The sequence below is a fragment of the Pelobates fuscus genome, chromosome 4 (genome assembly GCF_036172605.1).
Source record: "Pelobates fuscus isolate aPelFus1 chromosome 4, aPelFus1.pri, whole genome shotgun sequence".
Classification (NCBI taxonomy): Eukaryota; Metazoa; Chordata; class Amphibia; order Anura; family Pelobatidae; genus Pelobates; species Pelobates fuscus.
Genome location: NC_086320.1, coordinates 205,709,317 through 205,728,872, shown reverse-complemented (window position 1 = coordinate 205,728,872; position 19,556 = coordinate 205,709,317). Strand labels below are relative to the sequence as shown.

Sequence of the window (19,556 nt, the reverse complement as noted above, 5' to 3'; positions counted from 1 at the left end):
GTCCTGATGACTACTTCCTGCCTAGATGCTGTAAAAGGCAGTCACTCCCTCGCGGCCGGCCTAGCATGACCGGATAGACCGCGGGGAAGGGAGCCATCAGACCGCCTGGATGGAGGAACAGCTAAGTCTCTACCTCTTTCGGAGGTAGAGACCACAGGTACCCTGACAGTAAGCCATTGTGACTGTTAATCTAGTATTGTTTGCCACCATTATAGCAGTCATAGCATACCAGGGCACCCTGCAGACATTTCAAAATCTCCCACATTATGGAACTCACAGTTATGGACTCGACTACAAGTATTAAAGCTGATCTTTTGCCTTGGATTTTTGTGCGGGGCCTTGTCTATTTATACATCTTACCCTCTGCATTGGACATCAGTTTACTGCCACCATACATTCTCATGTTTTTCCTCCCCCCCACACACCATTCTCTTTTCTTCCCTCTCACCTTTTCTTAAAGGAACACTTTAGTCACCTAAATTACTTAAGCGAAATAAAGCAGTTTTAGTGTATAGATCATTCCCCTGCAATTTCACTGCTCAATTCACTGTCATTTAGGAGTTAAATCACTTTGTTTCTGTTTATGCAGCCCTAGCCACACCTCCCCTGGCTATGATTGACAGAGCCTGCATGACAAAAAAAAACTGGTTTCACTTTCAAACAGATGTAATTTTACCTTAAAGGAACACTGTGGTCACCTAAATTACTTTAGCTAAATAAAGCAGTTTTAGTGTATAGATCATTTCCCTGCAATTTCACTGCTCAATTCACTGTTAAATCGCTTTGTTTCTGTTTATGCAGCCCTAGCCACACCTCCCCTGGCTATGATTGACAGAGCCTGTGTGAAAAAAAAAACTGGTTTCACTTTCAATCAGATGTAATTTACCTTAAATAATTGTATCTCAATCTCTAAACTGAACTTTAATCACATACAGGAGGCTCTTGCAGGGTCTAGCAAGCTATTAACATAACAGGGGATAAGAAAATCTTAATTAAACAGAACATGCAATAATGAAAGCCTAAATAGGGCTCTCTTTACAGGAAGTGTTTATGGAAGGCAGTGCAAGTCATATGCAGGGAGGTGTGACTAGGGTTCATAAACAAAGGGATTTAACTCCTAAATGGCAGAGGATTGAGCAGTGAGGCTGCAGGGGCATGTTCTATACACCAAAACTGCTTCATTAAGCTAAAGTTGTTCAGGTGACTATAGTGTCCCTTTAAATAATTGTATCTCAATCTCTAAATTGAACTTTAATCACATACAGGAGGCTCTTGCAGGGTCTAGCAAGCTATTAACATGGCAGGGGATAAGAAAATCTTAAACAGAACTTGCAATAAGGAAAGCCTAAGTAGGGCTCTCTTTACAGGAAGTGTTTATGGAAGGCTGTGCAAGTCACATGCAGGGAGGTGTGACTATGGTTCATAAACAAAGGGATTTAACTCCTAAATGGCAGAGGATTGAGCAGTGAGGCTGCAGGGGCATGTTCTATACACCAAAACTGCTTCATTAAGATAAAGTTGTTCAGGTGACTATAGTGTCCCTTTAACCTACTTTTCCAACGGCGTGGCAGAGTTCACTTCAGGCCTCCAATTACAGTACTTACATTTATGGCTATCCACACAATTACTATTTAGAAAGACAAATTGACCACTTTTCCTATTAAATTGTCACAAAGTAGAAGAGCTTTACAAGCCTGATTCTCCTTACTTTATCATGCTACCACAGAAAGCCATAAGTGTCGCTCACACATTGAGTCGATCTTTTATTTGTACACCATCCATATTTGCTGTTCATTAAACAAACATTTTTCTTTTACTGGTCAAAACCCTCAGTAATATAATGCTTATATGCAAGAATAAAGATTTACCACACAAGTACAAAACTGTAAAGCACTTGTTAATGGTAATCTTTTTATAAGAATAATAGAGGTTTTAACAAGTCTAACAAACCGTGTGAACAAGCATATACTATATGGCCATAAGTGTATTGACATCTGACCATCATACCCAATTGAATTTGTTAAATATATCCCATTCCGAAATCATGACATAAAATATAGCGCTGACTCCCTATTTGCAGCTATATTGATGCCACTCTTCTGGGAAGTATTTTTGGCTGATGTCTGTAGGGATTTTTCAACCAAAACAAGCATATATCAGGCCAGGCACTGAGGTTAGAGAAGGTCTGGCTCACAATCAGCATTATATATTTTATCCCAAAGGTGTTCAGTAGTGTCGAGGTCATGGCTCTGGGAGCAAAATGAGTTCCTCCACACCAAACTCTTCAAACCATGTCTTCACCGACTTAGCTTTTTGCACAAGGACGTAATCAAGCTGGAACAGGAAAGGGCCTTCCTCAAACTTCTGCCATGATGTTAGAAACACACAAATGTCTAAAACGTCTTTGTATACCATAACATCAAGGTGACCATTAACTGAAACAAAGAGGCCTAGTCCAAACCCTGAAAATACAGCTCTAGACCATTATATTTCCTCCACCAACATGTAGGCATTGTTATAGGTATCATTCCCCTAGAGTCTTCATCAACACTGCAGTATCTAGATTCTTCTATCAGACTACCAGATTGACAAGTCATCACTCTACAGAACTTGTTTCCAATGCTTTAGAGTCCAGTGGTGACATGGTTTACACCACTCCAGCCTATACTATGAGTTGTACATGCTGATATGAGACTTGTACTGGCCCTAGATGCTGATCTTAGATGCTTCTACATCATAATAACACATCTGGTAGGGCAGAAAATTCACAAACTGTTTTGGTGCAAAGTTTACATCCTATGACAATGCTACATTTAAATTAAACCCTAGGAGGAAAACCGCACTACTTTTATAATCCAAGGTGCTCAAAACTGGACCTGTGGTTGACAAATGAACAAAAGAAGAAGAATGGTCCAGGCACTCCAAGGTGTAAAGTAACTGGGAGTCACGGCAAGGTTTTGACCCCAAATTAGGTCTTTATCAAGCTGTGCTACATTAAAAAGGCACAGAGCTCTACAGTACAACACACTGTACTGCAAATGTTTGCGTAGATATCCTAGCAATGTCCTGGATTTGATGCACCTCTTAGCAACAAATATGTATTCCTAACGCTATAGTGTTCCTTCAAGATTACTGCATTTCTTGTCAGAGTAGGTTTTCCAAGAACCACATTAGTTTGAAAAAACAAACCATGACTGAGACTCAACATGTTAATAAAAAGTCATCGTCACCAAGAAACGCTGTGCATCCCTCCCCCCCCCTCCCCCCCCCCCCCCCCACCATCCCCTTGTATGAATGTTTTTTTTTACATGGGAACTCTTACACCTATTCACTCATTTATTCTACATCAGCGCTCACCAAAAATTATTTGTCAATTACATAAATGTTAACGTTGAAGTTAATCCGCACACATCATGGATGTTAGCTCACGGGTGCTGAACTATGACCTTTTAAAATTTAAAAGGTCACAGTTCAGCACTCCGGAGCTGAACATCTAAAACGTACATGTTTTGAACGGACATCTAAGAATCCTCTGCTAGTCTATATTTCATAAGGAATTACATCAAAAAACAACTGGGGGGCCTCAAAATAATCCTATGCTAGCTGAATGCAAGCAGTGATTCTACCGGAGTTGAAGGCCAAATGAACTCTACCATCTCCCAACATCCGAGCAATGTCTGCTATACAATTGCTATGCATCAATAATGGCAAGCAGTTCATGGCCATTTCATATTCAGTTTATTTAACGAGTGTATTGCACTTCAGAAACCACATGCAGCCTTGGAATTAATTTTTCTTTGTAGATAGTTGTGGCTGGCTTATAGAAAAAGGAAGATGCGATGCACATATTATCCAGATACACGTGACAGTCTCATTCAGCTGTACATTTGTTTTGTGTGACATAGTAAATACACAGATATTAAAACACTGTAATAAAATGTTATGCAACAAACGTGATTATTCTTGTATCCCAAAGCGCTAAGAAACCACATTCCATGTGCATGTTAAGGTTTTCTTGCAAGCTCCATGGTTTTTGTGATTTTTTGCTCTCCGGTATGGCCTTGACACGGATGTCATTTATAGACCATAAAAATGTGATTTAACTACTAGATTATCTGGTCATAAAATCTGCCTGTAATATTGATATAGGAAACACTATTAGTAAGACTGATTTATATTTTCAGCCTTTTCATATTTAAAGTGCACTTTTTTTTTTTGCAAGTTACAGAAAAAGATGAGAAAGCTCTTACAGGCCATTTAAACATGTACTATTTATAAAATAAAAAACTGGCATCCGAATCTTGGTAACAGAGAAGAGCTATATGGATACACAAATCACAGATACCTTGACAAATTGTACCACATCCCTGAGCAAAACAGGCAGAAGATAAACAATTGAGAGTCAAACCACTGACTTCATACGGCATGCAATGAGTTATTGGCTTTTTGTTAGGCACTATAGAAAGAAGCAGGAACAACAGCATTTATTAAAATGTGGCAACATATGCTGTAGTGCTGTACAGTGTGGCTCATCTGTAGAGCTTACTAACGTTACCAATTAACTGTACATTGCATTTTAATATCAACTCAAAAGACAAAAGCGGTCAGATGCATCTTATTGGAATTAAGAAGGGGTAACATGTACCCATATTATCTATGTAGGTATGTGCCAAGTATGGTCTTAATGGATGCACTGGCACATAAATAGTTAATGGCATATACATAATATATCTATGTTTCTGGAGTCTTTAATAGAGTAAATGCCCTAGAGGTATTTATTGCAATCCATGAGTGAACAAAGAACAATCAGTTACTTAAACAATTCATAACCATCATATTTGGAGTTGTTTTTGATGCCAGCTACTCCACTGGTTCGTTCCTGAATTAGATCTCGCTGAATGCTTCCTGCTCTGAGCTGCAAATTGTATTGAATTCTACCTTCTCCATTCTAACCTGCCAGTAAATTATTTTATTATGCAGAAGGATCTGTATAAATAATGGTATTCTTTCTAACACAGTATGTCTTATTCTGTCATATTTTAACTTTGCATTTACAATCCAATTATGAAAACAAAAGGGGAAACAATTGCAACTTTTTGCAATGCTGATGCACATTTTTATTTGCACATTGCAGTTTTTCATACCTCACAGATACACAATGTTTAGATTACACATGCACATACATTTAGCAACTTTACTATTGACAATGTAAAGAAGAAAACTTTGTACATAATCTTTCTAGCAAGAAATGTTCTTGCTTACACAGCTAGACAATAACATACAATGTATAGGACAGATAAAGGTGCATGCCAAATGGATTCCTTCATAATGGATTTAAATGTCTAGCAGGCAGGGGGAGATAAGGTATTTGGGAAGTGGAATGTGTGGTTTCTGATAACAAAAAGGCAGTCAGACATGTACCAAACATGCACTTCAGTCTGGAAACATAGCTCTCCTTGCTATTGACAGATACTCTTCAGATTAAGACATGCTGCTTTCACATCTTAACTAAAACATCTCATACCTTAAACAGCTAGATATTTGGTGCTTTTGTAAAATCATTAGTCAATTTAAATCTTGAGGAGAAATGATCTGATAGCCTGTTTGGCTAGCAAATGGTTAAACAAAGAGCACATTTACAAAAACTAAAGAGTACAAAATACATGCAGCAACCTGAGCTGGCAATAGCCTTAAAAGAACCAGAGTGCTGGTCCAGCAACCCAAAGCATCATACTGTGACATCATCCAGTCCCACAGCTAGTCCCATAAACTCAAACACACAGAGCAGGAGCTTCCCAGAGCCACTGTAAAGGACCTATTATGTGGTTTCTCTTACAAATGCACTTATCCTTCCTCCCCAGTACCAACCACAACACTGCATAGACCCCACACACACTGCACTGCACACAATACAAAGAATCCGGCTAAGTGATACACAGTGACAATGCACTGTGCTGCACACAGAATGGGAACTCCACAAATATTCACCAAAATAACCAAATGAGTCATAGGAAACTACTCTCAGCTTCTAATCTGCACATAGAAAGCTCCCAGCTCAGTTTGGTGTCTGTGTTAGCAGTTTACAAGCCTTACACTGAGGGTTCCAGCCGTTTATATTTATGTTAGATTACCTGTGAGATGAGAGGGACCAGAGTCTGTTCTACGGATTTGGTTTTGATCTCCAGTCCAGTGTCCATGCCGAAGCCGGAGGAGGATGAAGACGAAACCCCACTGCTGCTGCATGGAGAGGTGGCCATAGCTCGGTCCAGGCTCTCAGCTCAGTCCCAAGCTCTTAGAGGCAGTGTGTGCCTGGCTGCCTGCAGCTCCCACTGGATGTGCGTGACTGTACTGTGCTGGGAAACCTCTAGAGCTCCTCTCTATCTGCTCACTGGTCCTCAAAGCATGAACGCACACCTCCAAAAACCAGGGACCAAACTACACCAGAAGACACATCATAATCACACAGCCACGCTGCATAAAGCGCCACTCAACTGGAGTCTAAGCCTGGGACACCACCTCCCCTATCTAACCCCTCCTAGTCCACCTCCTACATCCCAACCCACCAGGAAAAAAATATCCTCACACTGCAACTTTCCCATTCTTCTCAAATTCCTTTCTGCCTGTCCTAGGTGAGCAAACACAGAGTGTGGGGAGTTGTAGTAGTTTTTTCTTCTTCTTCAAGGAACAACATACGGGGCAGGAAAATAGGCATTATCAATCGTGCTGGAGCCTTTTCAATCACAATACAAACGTTCTAACTTAGAATTAAAGAATGCTAGGGTCAGTCACAGTGTTATTCACTCATGGGGTTTATTCACTAAACAAAGAAATTGTGGCGAATTAACATGCAAATGGAAAAATGGCTAAAGTAGCCAAGCTGCAGCTGTAACCGAGCTGGATAACTTTTCCAGATCAGCTATTCTAGCCTACATTTTCCACAATTCAGACAGGGTTATTTACTAAAGTGAGAGTTCAAAGCAGATTAGCCACAGTGAAAGCATTGTTGACTTAGAGAAATCTTCCAGCTCAACTATTTACACTTTAAACTTGGAATTCGCCTTGAGTTGGGAGTTGTAGTTCAGCAACATCTGGGGGGCCGGAGTTTGAGGACCCTGATTTTAACCTTAATTTTGAAATCCACTTTGGGGCTTATTCACTAAACTTTGAATTGTAGCAACTTAAAACTTGAATGACAAACAGACTAAAACAGCCAAACTGTGAGTAGGAGTAATTGTTCCTCTGAGAGACAAAACCAACTAGCAGAGCTAGATATATTTGCTGAAATATTTGCCACGCTAAAAATGCTTGTGCTGTGCTCTCGCACAGCAACAGCGTTTTCAGCCAATCAGGTGATCAGGACAACCATGCAGCAAAAATCTGATCACCTTAGATTTTAAAATGGCAACGTTGATGGAGGATTCTATATCTGTGCCTATTACAGATTTGTTGGATGTCTTTCCAAGAGACAGCCCCATCGTTACAAAGCTCCATAAGAGCCAGGGACCTATGGAGGATATGGTCAGTGGCAGGGACGTTTTAGCTGCGAGGCAAACAAGGCATTTGCCTTGGGCGGCATTTTCCAGGGGGTGGCAAAAAAAGCCGCCCCCAAATGCCCAAGGCAAACGCTGGGTGGGCGGCTGGCGGGAGGCGCTAGCGGGCGGCGAGGGAGCACTTCCTCTGAGCTGTCTGCTCAGCTTCCTCACGCGCCGCAGAGTGAGGCTGGAAGCCGGAATATGACGAGCCTCACTCTGCGGCGCGCGAGGGAGCTGAGCAGACAGCTCAGAGGAAGTGCTCCCTCGCCAGCGCCGCCCACCCGGCAGCCCCACTAGACCCCAGGGAGAAAGAGAACCCCCCCCCCCCCCAGCATTCGAAAAGGTAAGGAGGCTGGGGGGGGAAATAAAATAAAAAAAATGTGTTAATGTGAGTGAGTGAGTGTGTGTGTGTATGTCTGTTAGTGTATGTCTGTTAGTGTGTGTGTTAGTGTGTGTCTGTTAGTGTGTGTCTGCAGGGCTGGTGCAAGGATTTTTGGGTACATAGGCGAAGATGCATTCCCCCCCCTCTAAAATTAACATCTTCACCTATGTGCCTCCTAACCAGCCCCTCCCTCTTCCCCGTCCCTTAGTGTTTCTCTCCCCTCCCCTCTCTGTTCCTTGGTGCACCCCCCACCCTCTTAGCGGTCACACTCCCCTTCTTGGTGTGCCTCCTACCTGTCTTGTAGCGTTGCGGAGCAGATCCTCTACAGGAGCTTCAGATTTCTGTGCCTGGCTGGACTGACAGGAAGTGCTCTCTCAGTGAGCACTTCCTGTCAGTCTGGCCGGGTACAGGAAACAGAAGCTCCTGTACTGCGCTCCGCTCCGCCACGCTACACTAAGTGGTGTATACACACTAACAGCCACACACACTCAATGACAAACACACGGTCGTCACTGACAGACACAGACTCACTGATCTGACACACTCATTCATTGACAGACACACACTCAATCACAAACATACTCTCACTGATTTGACAGACACTCACAAACACACACTGATAGACACACTCACACTGCCAAAACACACTCATGCACTGACAGACACACACATTCATACAATCATTCACAGACACACACACTCACTCACAAATGCATAAACACACACACACTTACAGACACACACTCACAGACAAACACATACACACACACTCACTCACAAATGCATAAACACACACACACACTTACAGACACACACTCACAGACAAACACATACACACACAGACACATACACACACTCACAGACAAACACATACACAGACACACACACTCACAGACACACACACTCACAGACAAACACATACACACACAGACACATACACAGACACACACTCACACATACACACACACACTCACAGACAAACACATACACAGATACACACACTCACAGACAAACACATACACAGACTTTCACAGACATACACAGACACTCACAGACAAACACATACACAGACACACACACTCACAGACAAACACACACTCACACATACACTTTCAGAAACACACAAATTATTAATAATATCCACCCAGCCTCCCTACCTGGAGAGCTGGTGTGGATCTGTCCCTGGGGTCCAGTGGGGCTTCAGTGTGGCGGGCGGCAGTGTTCTAATGAGAGGCGGCGAGGGAGCTAACCTGTCTGCTCTGCTCCCTTGCGGGCTGTCTACTGATTCTGCGGGAGCCGGATTATGACGTCATCCTAGGGCAGCACAAAACCAGGATTCACCACTGGTCAGTGGCGTACATACAAGGGTCGCAGCCAGGGCCAGATTAAGAGCCCAGTGGGCCTGGAGCTGACAATTATGATGGGCCTAATTACAGAATCATATCGACCAAAAACACTAAAACAACCATACCTCTCAAGTGTCGTGTATCTGATGGAGATGGTGTTGGAGGGAAAAGATGCAGCTATACAAAAACACATACTCTAATTTCTTGCTAATCTCTCTAATTTATGCTTTCATCTGTCAAGTAAATCCATACCCCCTAATAGCAGTGTCCAGTGAAGCAGGAAGTCAATGGGCAGGGTAAAAGGGTGTGCCACTGACGCGAATCACGTGACCAAACCTGCCAAAAGGGGTGAACATGCCCAAAAAGGGGGCATGTTTGTCCAAAGAATTGGAAGGCCAGCCTGGCATGAATGCATGCCAGGCTGCCTGCCAATCATGTAGGCTGTCCAACTAAGGGCATACTATGCAGGCAGCACCCTGAGCTTGACATAAATGCATCAAATGATGCGCCTACTGCACGCTTTCTAAGGACTGTCCCCTAGCACTCACATGTCCACTTGTCTCCTTATCATCCTACTAGCAGGCAGAAGTTCCTGGTATATATTTTGGGACAGAGTTAAGGTGTAGATTGTGAGTGTAGAAGAAAGGGGACATGCCACAGTGTTAGAGAAACCAAAGTCTGCATTACCTAAACTAATTTTGTCAACCAGTCCACACAAGTTTTGTTGCCATACATCCCTCTTAAGCTTCCAAACTTAAAGGGACACTATAGTCACCAGAACAACTACAGCGTATTGTATTTGTTCTGGTAAGTAGAATCATTCCCTTTTCAGGCTTTTTACATTATACTCTGTCTTTTCAGAGAAAATAAATCCACTAGCCACTCCTTAGATGGCTGCAAGAGGTGCTTCCTGGGGCAGTACTGCCTAGTGTGCAGCACTGCCACTCAGTGTCTCCACCCTCTGCATGCAGACACTGAACTTTCCTCATAGAGATGCATTGATTCAATTTATCTTTATGAGGAGATGCTGATTGGCCAGGGCTATGTTTGTCTTGTGCTGGCTCTGCCCCTGATCTGCCTAGTTGACAGTCTCGGCCAATCTTATGGGGAAGTATTGTAATTTGCTCAGACCACCACTTCTGATGATGTCAGTTCAGAGGCAGAGCCAGCATCTGCAGACTTGAATACAAGTAAGATTTTACTATATTTAGGGAGGCAAGAGGGGTCAGGGGGGCTAGATGGTGTTTTTTACATAATAGGGTCAGAAATACATGATTATGTTCCTGACCCTACAGTGTTCCTTTAAGCAAGAGTATGTGAAGAGTAGTTAGAGTTGCCAACTTTGGAAAAGGGAAACTGAGGACACTGGCTAGGAGACATGGTGACACTGGGAGACATGGGGACTCTGAGTCACTAGGGACACTGAGGGACATGGGGACACAGACTCTGGGAGACTAGGGGAAATTGGGATCCATGTGGACACTGAGCCACTAGGGACACTAGCTGGGGGACATGGGGACACTGGGAGACATGGGGACACTGTGTCCTTAGTGTCTCCATTTCCCAATGTCTCAGTGTCTCCCTATGTCTCACAGCGTACCCATGTGTCTCAGCATCCCCATGTCTCACAGTGTCCCCTAGTGTATCAGTATCCCCATGTCTCCCTGCTGCCTTTCCCCCCATCCCTCACTTACCTGAGCTGCTGTCTGGACTCTTTGTGCTCTGTAGCTGCTCCTCCATGGATTAGTGATAGAGAAGCAGGCATATGCTGTAACTTCCTATCCCTGCCTATCTCTACACCTACTGGCCGGTGCTGGTATTGCAGAGTAATCTCCATTTATACTGAGAAAAATACCTGCATTTGTATTGCTGGTATTACTGCAATACCTGTACAGCCAGGCAGCCTCAAATACCGGCTGTGCCAGTAAAATACCAGTCAGGTGGCAAACCTAAGAGTAGTGTGTGTAAAAACAAAAAAAAAAAAATATATTTTTTTAAATTTTATTTTTAAATGGGCCTATTTTATGGGCCTGGGCCTGGAGCTGCAGCTCCATCAGCCCCTATGTTAATCTGGCCCTGGTCGCAGCTGCGACCGGGCCCGTCACGACCGGGTGCACACAGCCATGTGTTGCGGCCCTGGTCCACACGGTAAAACTGCCAGACCGCACATGAAGGGGCCCTTTGGATGGCCCATGCTCTTAGGGCCACCCGATGGCTATGGATTTTCAGGTGGCCCGGTCAATGATGCAGCGCTTTGATGACATCACAGGTGGGAGGAAGTGACTGCCCCGGTCACTCCACCCAGCTATCAGACAGAGCCGCCCGGGAGGGAGTAAGAGTGGGAACTCTGACTCCCATCAGGTTGAGCCTCCACTGGACCCCAGAGAATTCACCCTCCTGCATCTATAAGGTAGGAAACAGGAGGGTGACTAAAATATTTTGTACATTTGTGTGTTTGTTTGTATGTATGTTTGTGTGTGTGTGTGTGTGTGTATATGTGTGTGTTTGTATGTATGTGTGTCTGTATATATGTGTCTGTGTGTGTGTGTTTGTATGTGTCTGTTTGTATGTGTGCTTGTATGTATGTATGTGTGTCTGTATATATGTGTCTCTGTGTGTGTTTGTATGTATCTGTTTGTATGTTTATGTGTGTACAGCGGCGTATATACAGGGGTCAACGCTGCAACCAGGCCCGTCACTCCAGAGGGTCCGGCCATCCTGCGGACCCCTGCGACCAGGTGCCTGCCGCCATGTGTTGTGGCCTGGCCCGCACAGTGTAACCACCAGGGGGTGGCCCACGGATCAGTTTTGGCACCGGGGCCCCATGGATCGCGTGTACACCACTGGATATGGTCCCAGTGAAAATTAAAAGAAAAAAGAAGGGTTGCATTTTCTCTTCCTCAAGTTCTGCTGAGGAACATGAATTTCGTCCCGCTTCCCTCACTCTTGTTTGAGTAGTCGATGACTTGGTACTGTACCTTGTAAAAATAAACGTGTGTTACCTTGGTTTGAGATTTGTAAGCACATGTCATACAAAAGGCACAAGACTCGTTTGAGTACTGTCAGTCCCTCACCGTCCTCCTCAACTGCCTTTGCTCATTCATTCTCCCTAAGCCGGTCCAGTTCCAGACAGGGATCACCTGAGATCGACTGGGAGTCTGAGGAGGTGGTTCGCTCTGCAGCTTCCACTGAATGAGGGAAGTTAAGCAACATTCAGATGGCATAAGTGAGCCTTTTAGTTACAAAATTGTCCCATTCCAAATGGGCCATGGAGCAACAGTGAGAAGTCAGTAATTTTGCCAAACTAGCTTTGGATCCCGTGGGTCAGACATTTTGCAATACAGTTTAAGATTGCTGATGCTGTTGGCCCCCTTTTGGCTTTGTTAGATAAGGGAGAGATTGCATTTTTTAAAGCTTCCAGATGACCTGTGCTTATTATTGGACAATCCTTCAATTATATTTCCAACATCCACACAACCCGCTGGCTACGCGTGGCAGAGATGTCTCATTTGGCCCATAAGTCACATGAGTTCTCTAATTTGGAAGACTCCTTTTTATTTGGCCCCTCTTTTATACAAGAGGTGAAAAGCAGGTATAAAGCTCTCCAGGTTACAGTTAGCCCTTTTGGACCGAGGGCTGTTTCTACAGGGCTACAGAATCGTCCAGGGGAGTATCTCAGCAAGCCCACTTTCGTCATCATGGGGGAAAGTCAAGACCCTCAGGCACTCGCAGAGGACTTATGCCACAAGAGGCCCATCAAGAAAAAGAAGTCCCATGCAGTCAAGTAAGTGGTTTACCTCACATCCATCAAATTTGGACAGATATAACCTCAGACAAATAGATGCTTCCAATTTTCAAAAATGTTTACAAGTTTCTCTTATTTGGTTTCCAGAGTCAAGTTTTGGTCAGGGGTAAATCGAGTTTAAGTTGTCTCTCTTTCCCTGGCATTGTGTAACGTTTACATAGGTTGATATGGAGCACAACTGCAGATTTCTTAGGACTTAGATTGTTGATTAGGATACTTAGAGAATAGAATAGGAACTGTGTATTCAATAATGGAAAATACAGGTACTGTATCTTTAATTACTTCGCTGTTGGTTTAATTGGAGTAAGCAGCTTCCGATATACATGCAATCTAGCACATTGGTGTTTGCAAGTTTTAAGGAATGGAGGAAGTTAGAAATGAAGTTGTAACAGGAGTGATTCGTTTTGGAGTTAGAGATAGCAGGCCTGGGAGCAGCTGTAGCCTGAATACTTAACGGCCTTGAGAGCAGGCTGTAGCAGAAATGCTTGGCAAACTTGAGAGCAGACTATGGCAGGAATGCTTAGAAAGAAGGTAAGCTCTTATCACATATATAACAATTGACTTAGCTTCCAAAGGGTGAAAAACAGGTTCCCGGAGTTCTCCTCCGGGGAGGGTTGTTTCTCAGGCAGGATGAGGAAAGTCCAGATACTAGCCGTGGTCGAGGAGAGGAGAAGGAGGGTAAGTAGAATTCCAGTCCGGTTCGGTACACAAGTAGAGGTCGCAGAGAAACTTTTCAGCCGGGTTGATATCGCGGTAATGCTGTTCTATAATCCAGCGTCTTGTATCTGGCGCGGTCGCATTATGTAGCGTGGGGAGACCGCGTCACAGAAGGGGTGTGGCTAAACTCCGTCAACCCGGAAGAGACAAGGAATTACCGGTAGTTGAGGAATGACACATTGGCTCAATAGAAATAGAATTAGCAGATGTCAATTTCTAGTTGGACCAGTCCCTTTTTCCCCGTTCCAAAATCAGATGGCTTATGGAGACCTGTACAGAATGTCAAGGCTTGAATGCTTTGCTAAAATGGAAATGATTCAGGATGGAAGATTTAACAGACCTCCAAGGCCTATTGCAGAATCATTTATTTTGCCAAATATTAGACCTCAAAGATGCTTTCCATTCAGTTCCTATTGCCAAGAAGCACAGGAGGCGCTTTCCCAGATTCAGCTGCAGGGAACAGATATATCACTGGACTGTTATGGTGTTTGGCCCATTCAACGCACCTTACACCTTTATCAGGACAATGAAAGCTATTATGCCTCATGTCAGACGAAGAGGTTTCCTATGCCTTTACTATTTAGATGACATTCTGTTGTTGAATCCAGATGTAGATGCTATTGTTCAGCAGAGAGATTACCTTATTCCCTTTTGCAAGATCTGGGGTTTATGTTAATTTTACAGAACCCTGTCTTGGTCCCTACTCAGAATATCCTATTTCTGAGATTCATGCTGAATACCATGGATATGACATTGGGTGTTCCCCAAGACAAATGGGAAAAAATCCTAGCTCATTTAGCTTTGACACTCTTAAAGCACAGTTGGTCTCTGAGAGAATTAGCAAAGACTATTGGGAGGTTGACAGCTTTAACATTGGGTTACAATGCTTTCTCCTTGCTGTGCAGACAGAGTCAGCTGTTTCTAAGAGACCAACTGAGACAGGGTGGCCTGTGAGAGTCAAGTGTGGCCCTTCCCAGAGAGTAAGAAAAAAGCTAAACTGTAAATAAGAGGGGACAATTCCACGTCTTTGCCCCTTTTTAGAAGCACCTGTCAAGTTACCATTAACCACAAATGCTTTAAATAAGGGATGGGGTACATTCCTGGCTTAAGGCACTATAAGAGGAATATGGTCAGTTAAAGAAAGGCCTATTCACATCAAATTGAGACATATAAGACTAGCCCTCCAAGGCCTAATTCCTTAGGGGTGTTGGTAATGATTTAATTGGACAACAGAACAGCAATAGATTATGTCAACAACAGAGGTGGCACAAGGTCAATGGGTCTTTGCCTATAGGCTCTGGACCTCTGGTCCTGGTCTCTAGTATAGTTTGAATTTGGGCAGTTCATGTGTCAGGAGAAGCTGGCCTATTCTCTGTTGTGCCAGCTGTGTCCCTGGCTACAGTCCAATTAAACACTGCTTTATTCCAGCTTATAGAGATCATATTGGGCAAGAGATCTTTTTTGCATCTCAGACCTTGGCTCAGATTCCCAAATTTATAACCAGGATTTGGGCAAAAGGTCATTGGAAGATGGATGCAATTTCCTTCCAATGGATATACATTCCTGGCCTTTTCCCCCTTCATCCATTCTGATGAAGGTTTTGGAGAAGTTGCGCTGTGACAGGGTGCCCAATCTAGTATTAGTGTACCTTGTCTGAACCTCCAAAACATGGTAACCCATGATCCAAATGCTATTAAGGGGACCAAAGATACCATTACGCTGGACAGTGGAATCCTTCCTGGGAACCAGGGATCCACATAAGCTCCCCAGCTTATGTGGATTGCAGACCCATTATTACATTATTAACTCATCCACTTCTGTCTCACCATATTTTAGATATTGGCAATTCTTCATTACAGCGCAGGACCAGGGTAAGATACAAACAGATATTCAAGGAATTTAAAGCATGGGAGGTTTCCTTCAATTCCCTTTCCCATGAGTCTGACACAATTCTCTTAGCTCTGGAATTCCAATCCTCAACCTCAAATATAATTACATGATTTTGCTATTACATGACGAAAAGTCATGATTTTATTAAAGACACGTAGGCGAGTATTGCATATCCCTTTCTTTACTGTCCACCAATAGCAGCAAAGAATACAAACAGAATGAAAAAAATAATGAACATGTAGTAACATAGGCCCCTCCCCGCTCAGGTCCCAGTATAACAGGCAGCAGTTCCCTTCCATTTCCCTCTTTCTGAAGATGCGACCAAGGTAAAATGTCCAGAACGAGAGTAGTGTGAGAACAAAGTCCCAAGGCAAAAAACTTAAAACTGAAGAAGGTAGAACATCAATAACTGGGAAGCTTGACCATAGAAGCCATAAGACCATCGGAGAACAGCGGGAGGAGTCCTTCTAAGCCGAAACCACTGCTTGCTGTCTTGCCGGATTAAGCTGTGAAGATATAAAGGAACAGGAGCCGACAGGTTAAAGTCGATACTTGTAACTAGTTTCAAGGCTACACGGGTGAGAAAATGACCCACATATGCACAGTCCCACAAAACAACTGATATATCCAGCATTACCGAAACAACATAGTCTAAGGAGGGCCCCACTTACCGTACTGAACCATACTATGTGGTGTATTGTAGTATGAGTAATTCTGGGGGGGAAATACATTATTACAACTGTGTAAGAACGAAAAAGGGTGGGACAATACTCGCCTCCATGTCTTTAATAAAATCATGACTTTTCGTCATGTAATAGCACGGAGGCTCATATTGCAAGTTTAAAGCGGATCCATTACCGCAGCGAATGTATGTGGGGCCGGCCGAAAGTAGAATTCTCGGAAGGTAGACTCCCTAGACCAGTCAGCCGTCCTCATGATGTCTTCCAGGCGTGCGCCTGCCGACATCATAGAAGATGCTGATGCCCCCCGGACCGAATGGGCGCCAAATATCGTGGTATCAATGCCTGCTTGGGACAGCAGCCATTTCACCCATCGTGACAAGGTAGTGCTAAAAACCGGGTGAAAAGGAGGACGGAAAGATAGAAACAACTGAGGAGAGACGGTAGAGCGATGTGGGTTGGTGCGAGTCTCGTATTCGTGAAGGCAGGCCACTGGGCATAGTGAAGGAGAGGTAGGGAAACTAGGGTAGGATACCGCTTTGATGGAAGTCTTAGTCCGCCTGCTGATGTTGAAGGTTACCCCGTCCGGGGTATATGACTTGGCATCGAAGTCCAGTGCTCTGACATCCGAAACCCTCTTGCATGAGACGAGGCAGAGCAGGCAAACCAATTTGGCAGATAGTTGTTTGAGGGAGAGCCCTGTGTTAGCGGGCCAGGATGAGAGGAAAGCCAATACGACCGAGACGTCCCAGGTCGTGGAGTAGCGGGGCCTGGGTGGTCGTGAAAATCTAGAACCCTTGAGGAGTCGGCACACTAAGGGGTGTTGTCCCGCGGGGCAGCCCTCGAAGCCTTGGTGAATCGCCGAGATAGCAGACCGGTAAAGGTTAATAGTCCTGTAAGCCTTTCCAGCTTCGAAGAGGGACGTCAGGAACTGCAGGACCACTGTTACAGAGGCCGAAACGGGATCCGCGTCCCGAGCCATGCACCAGCCAGCCCAAGCTCGCCAAGCTGACCCATATGCCCGTCTAGTGCCGGGAGCCCATGCTGCTGCCAATAAGCGTCTAGTTGTGTCCGAAACTCCTTGGATTTCCCAGGGTCCCCGGAGATCCGCCATGCCAGGAGTGGGTGACATCGCCCCGTCGGGTCTTGCAGCAAGTTGTGGTGTCCCGGTAGGAGTCGGGGGTAGTCCAACTTCAACTCGAGCATTTGGGGAAACCACGACTGCGTTTCCCAGAATGGGGTGACCATGACCACTTCCGCCCGGTGTTTGTGGGCCTGTAGGAGTGAGCATGGGATCATGGAAAACGGGGGAAAGGCATAAAGGAGGCCTCCGTTCCAGTCTTGTAGGAAGGCATCCACTGCCTCCGACATTGGATCTGGCCTCCAGCTGAAGAAGCGTGGGAGTTGGGCGTTGATACGGGAAGCGAAAAGATCTATGGTTAACGGTCCCCAGAGATACAATATATTGGAGAACACCTCCCTGGCCAATCTCCAGTCGCTGGTGTCTGAGAGATAACGTGAACCCCAGTCCGCCTGGACGTTGTGCAGACCAGGTAGGTATTCCGCGTAGACCATCAGGTTCCGTTCCAGGCAAAATTCCCAAAAGTCCTTCGCCAATCTGGCCAGGACTGCCGACTGTGTACCACCCAGGTGGTTGACATATCGCACCGCCGAAACATTGTCCATGCGGAGCCGAATACATGATAGGGCACGGTCCTTGGCGAAGCTGCGAATGGCGAAGGAGTCTGCCAGGAGTTCCAGGGCGTTGATGTGCAGTCGGGATTCGGATTCCGACCAACGGCCCCCTGTTGAGACTCCCTCGCAGTGGGCTCCCCAGCCGTGGAGACTCGCATCTGAGTCGATCGGGAATTCTGGCATTGAGCCGAAGATGGCTTTGCCGTTCCATGCGAACAGGTTGAGAATCCACCATCGCAACTCGTCTTTCGTCTCGCTGTCCAATGATACCAGATCCGCGTAGGATACCCCGGATCTTAGGTGAGCGATCTTTAGGCGCTGTAGCGCTCGGTAGTGGAGAGGACCTGGGAACACGGCCTGTATCGAGGAGGCCAGCAGGCCTATGAGGCGTGCAAGTTGGCGTAAGGTGAGCTGGGGTCGGATGAGGGCCCTGCGTAACTCTTTGCGGATTGATCGAATTTTGGATATCGGGAGGCTCAGCGTTGCTGCCCCCGAATCCACTAGGAATCCTAAGAATTCCATGCGGGTGGCGGGGGTCAGGCACGACTTCTCCCAGTTGATTATGAAGCCTAAGCATGAAAGGAGGTTTATGGCCAGCCGTAGATGTGTGAGGAGGGTGGAATGCTCCTGAGCCATGAGGAGAATATCGTCTAGGTAGACGATTAGTCGAACTCCTCGACTGTGTAGCCAGGCCATCACAGGCCGTAAAAGCTTCGTGAAGCACCACGGGGCTGAGGAGAGGCCAAAGGGTAGGCAGGTGAACCGCCATGTCTCGTGCCGCCAGTAAAAGCGTAGGAGGTCCCGAGATGCCGCCGCTACCGGCACTGTCAGGTGTGTGTCTTTTAGGTCTAGTTTCGCTAGCCAGTCTCCGTGGAGGAGGAGATCTCTTAGTAGGTGAATACCTTCCATCTTGAAATGGCGGTACCTGACTATGGCATTGAGGGGGCGCAAATTTATGACGGGCCTCAATTGGCCGCCCTTCTTTTCCACCAGGAAGATATTGCTTAGGACACCCGCGGGGCTGAGGGGTGCTTGTTCTATAGCCCCTTGAGAAGGAGGGTTGAGAGTTCCTCGTCGATCCATCCGCGATCCTGGAGGGAAAAGCGGATCGGTCGAGGAGGGGGAATGTGTATGAGATGATTGGTGAGTTCTATATTGAAACCCCGAATAGTGGTCAGTACCCAGGGGTCTGAAGTGATTTGTGACCAGGCTGGGAAAAAATTTTGGAGTCTGCCCCCTACGTAACCCGGAGAAGAAATGTGTGGTATGAGGCAACTCACCGTATGGTCGTCTTGAGCTTGGGTTACCCCAAAGGCCTCTGGATCTCCATGGACGTCCGCGGGATGGAAAAAATGTGGGGCGGGAGGTGGAATCTTGGTATTGGTTACGGTGTTGGAAGGAGCCTCTTCCCGTGCCACGGGATTGGGGGTAACTGCGGCCGGACAGACGGCTCCTGAATCTGCCGGCCCTGGTAGAGACCCGCCCCTGGAATACTCGTCTCATGGAGGC

At 45.4% G+C, this 19,556-nt stretch overlaps 1 protein-coding gene across 1 annotated transcript in view; it reads right to left on the bottom strand.

Moving 5' to 3' along the window:
- Window positions 1–6,481, bottom strand: part of CTNNAL1 (catenin alpha like 1) — a 268,432-nt gene extending 261,951 nt beyond the window's left edge. Inside the window, exon 1 of the mRNA XM_063451862.1 lies at window positions 6,132–6,481. Coding sequence (XP_063307932.1) covers window positions 6,132–6,257 — 126 coding nt within the window. The 5' untranslated portion in view covers window positions 6,258–6,481. The remainder of the gene's footprint in view (window positions 1–6,131) is intronic.
- Window positions 6,482–19,556: the final 13,075 nt, after the last annotated feature.